This window comes from Empidonax traillii, unplaced genomic scaffold (assembly GCF_003031625.1).
Source record: "Empidonax traillii isolate 1590-97213 ecotype Southwest subspecies unplaced genomic scaffold, ASM303162v1 scaffold1534:size101994, whole genome shotgun sequence".
NCBI classification, from domain to species: domain Eukaryota; kingdom Metazoa; phylum Chordata; class Aves; order Passeriformes; family Tyrannidae; genus Empidonax; species Empidonax traillii.
The window spans coordinates 51,293-53,832 of record NW_020956727.1 but is presented as its reverse complement, the minus strand read 5'-3'; the positions used below and the strand labels follow the sequence as shown (position 1 = coordinate 53,832).

At 56.9% G+C, this 2,540-nt stretch overlaps 1 protein-coding gene across 1 annotated transcript in view; it reads right to left on the bottom strand.

The window, feature by feature from the left end:
• Positions 1-1,809: 1,809 nt before the first annotated feature.
• LOC114070376 (glycine-rich protein 5-like) overlaps positions 1,810-2,540 on the bottom strand; it is a 2,360-nt gene continuing 1,629 nt past the window's right edge. Inside the window, exon 2 of the mRNA XM_027907735.1 lies at positions 1,810-2,021. Coding sequence (XP_027763536.1) covers positions 1,810-2,021 — 212 coding nt within the window. The remainder of the gene's footprint in view (positions 2,022-2,540) is intronic.

Below are 2,540 nucleotides of genomic sequence, written 5' to 3'. Positions count from 1 at the left end.
TCCTTGCAGTCCAAAAAGAGCCTTATCTGCGCTCTCATCGCCAGATCTGAGGTGTCGCCACGTGGCTCTGGCTCTCGGCTGAGCGTGGGTGTTGTACCTGTGAGGATCTCAACACCTTGATCCCTTCCGTGCCTCTGACGTGCAGGGACTTGCTCAGAGGGACAGCCGGGGATTAGCAGCTCATCAGCACTGAGGGACACTCGGGATTAGCAGCTCATCAGCACTGAGGGACACTCGGGATTAGCAGCTCATCAGCATTGAGGGACACTTGGGATTAGCAGCTCATCAGCACTGAGGGACACCCGGGATTAGCAGCTCAGTGGGACCCAGGGTATGAGGAGAGGTTTTTGGAAGGAGTGGTGAGAGGGGCTCGCAACCCAGCGATGGATTGTGGAGACCCCAAGGCTGGACCCTGCGGGGAACTGGAAAGGCTGAACCTCTAGGACATGGACCTGTGTGGTACCTGCCAGGTGTGGAGGGAGAGTGTGGCCTGATCCAGAGCTGCTGGAGGGGTTGGCACTGCCACAGCCCCTCCCAGCCTGAAGATCGAGGTGGGATCTTGATCCCTGCGCTGGGGAAAGGGAAATGGGGGGATGCAAAAGGCCCCAAATTCGGGCCACGCTGCCTGTTGTCTGATGCTCTGCCTGGGCCCTCCTCTGCCCTGCAGTCCCATCACCCCCCTAGATGGGCTGGCAGGTCATGCCACCTCTCAGTCTCATGGCTGCAAACACCTCACCTTGGGGTGTGTCCCTAAAAAACCCTTGGCCGGATCCCACGGTCCCGTTTTCCCTTCAGGCACAGCAGTGCCAGTGTTGATGGTTGACACGATGAAGGCGCTGCTGGGGTAAGAAGAACTCCCCAGTTTTCTGTCCAAAAGGCAGAAGCTGGTCAGTCTTGATCCTCCAAGAGTTTGAGTGGCCAGTGATATTCCCTTGATTCCTGATTTTGCTTCCTCCCCAACAATCACTTTCGTGAGATGGACAAGAACCCTCTTGGCTTCAAGTTCTCTGGGCCCAGGACTGGTCACACCTGTCCCAAAGAGGACTTTAGGAATCCTCTTTGAGAGGACTTTCCCACTTTGAGAGGAAATGCATCCCATGTCCTGGGCCAGGTTGGAGCAACCTGGGCTGGTGGGAGGTGTCCCTGCCCATGGCAGGGGGTGGAACTGGGTGAACTTCAAGGTCCCTTCCAACCCAAACCCCTCTATAATTCCATGAATTGCTGCTGATTTCTGCACAAACGCTGCTGGATGTTTCCTGCCATAATTAATGGCTTCGTGATTAACCCAGAGAAGGTGAGTCCATGAAATCCCACCTGTATTTCCAAGGGATGCTGCTTTTCGAGCAGGAAACCTCTGCAGGGAAACCCAGCCCTTGGGGTTTCTTTGGGAAGGGGAAAACCGAGGCGGGGCAATTCCCCAGGTTGAAGTTGCAAACTTTGGTGGTTCTTTGCAAGTGGGACAGTGACCATCTGCTTCCACAGGGAGGTTTCTCTCAGGGAAGATCTGCCAACAGCACTGGAGGCCGAGGAACATTCCACAGAGAATGTTTTTGATTTTTATTTGATTTTTTTTGGGGGGGGAAGTAAACAGGGGACCTGGGAAAGGGTGAAAGCAACCTCACACGACCAGTTCTGTCTGCACACTGAAATCTTTATTTCCCATCGCACTGATGGCACCGAGAGGAGCCACCTGGGAATTCACAGCTCCGGGATGTAGCACCGAGGGGACACACGAGGGAGGGAGGGAGGCACGCACGGAGGGAGCAGGGGGAGGGCACAGATGGGCTGGCCCTGCTGGACCTGGAGCTGTCACTTGTGGCCAGAGGGGAAGTAGCAGCTCTGCTTGGTCTGGTGGGACACGACGCTGGGGATGACGATGGGGCACTTCTGCTGGGAGGACTGGGAGGAGCCTCCACCTCCACCTCCACCAGAGCTGATGATGATGGTCTGGCCAGAGGAGCCACCACTGGATCCCCCACAGCATCCAGAGGATCCTCCACCTCCCATGATGATCTTCCCTCCTGAAGAGCCACCACTGGATCCCCCACCACAGCATCCAGAGGAGCCTCCTCCTCCTCCTCCTCCTCCTCCACCCCCAGAGCTGATAATGATCTTCTGGCCTGATCCTCCACTGCCCCCACCGTACCCTCCTCCCATCCCGCAGCCACCGCCGGATCCTCCGCCGCAGCATCCAGAGGAGCCTCCTCCTCCCATCATGCCCTTTGAAGATCCTCCTCCCATTCCACCACCAGATCCTCCACTGCTTCCACCTCCAATGATGATCTTTGTTCCTGATCCACCACCGGATCCTCCTCCCATTCCACCCCCGGATCCTCCTCCACAGCATCCTCCACCTCCACCTCCCATCATGCCCTTTGAGGATCCTCCTCCCATTCCACCACCTCCACCTCCACCACAACATCCAGAGGATCCTCCACCACCTCCACCTCCCATCATGCCCTTTGAAGATCCTCCTCCCATGCCACCACCAGATCCTCCACTGCTTCCCCCTCCAATGATGATCTTTGTTCCTGATCCAC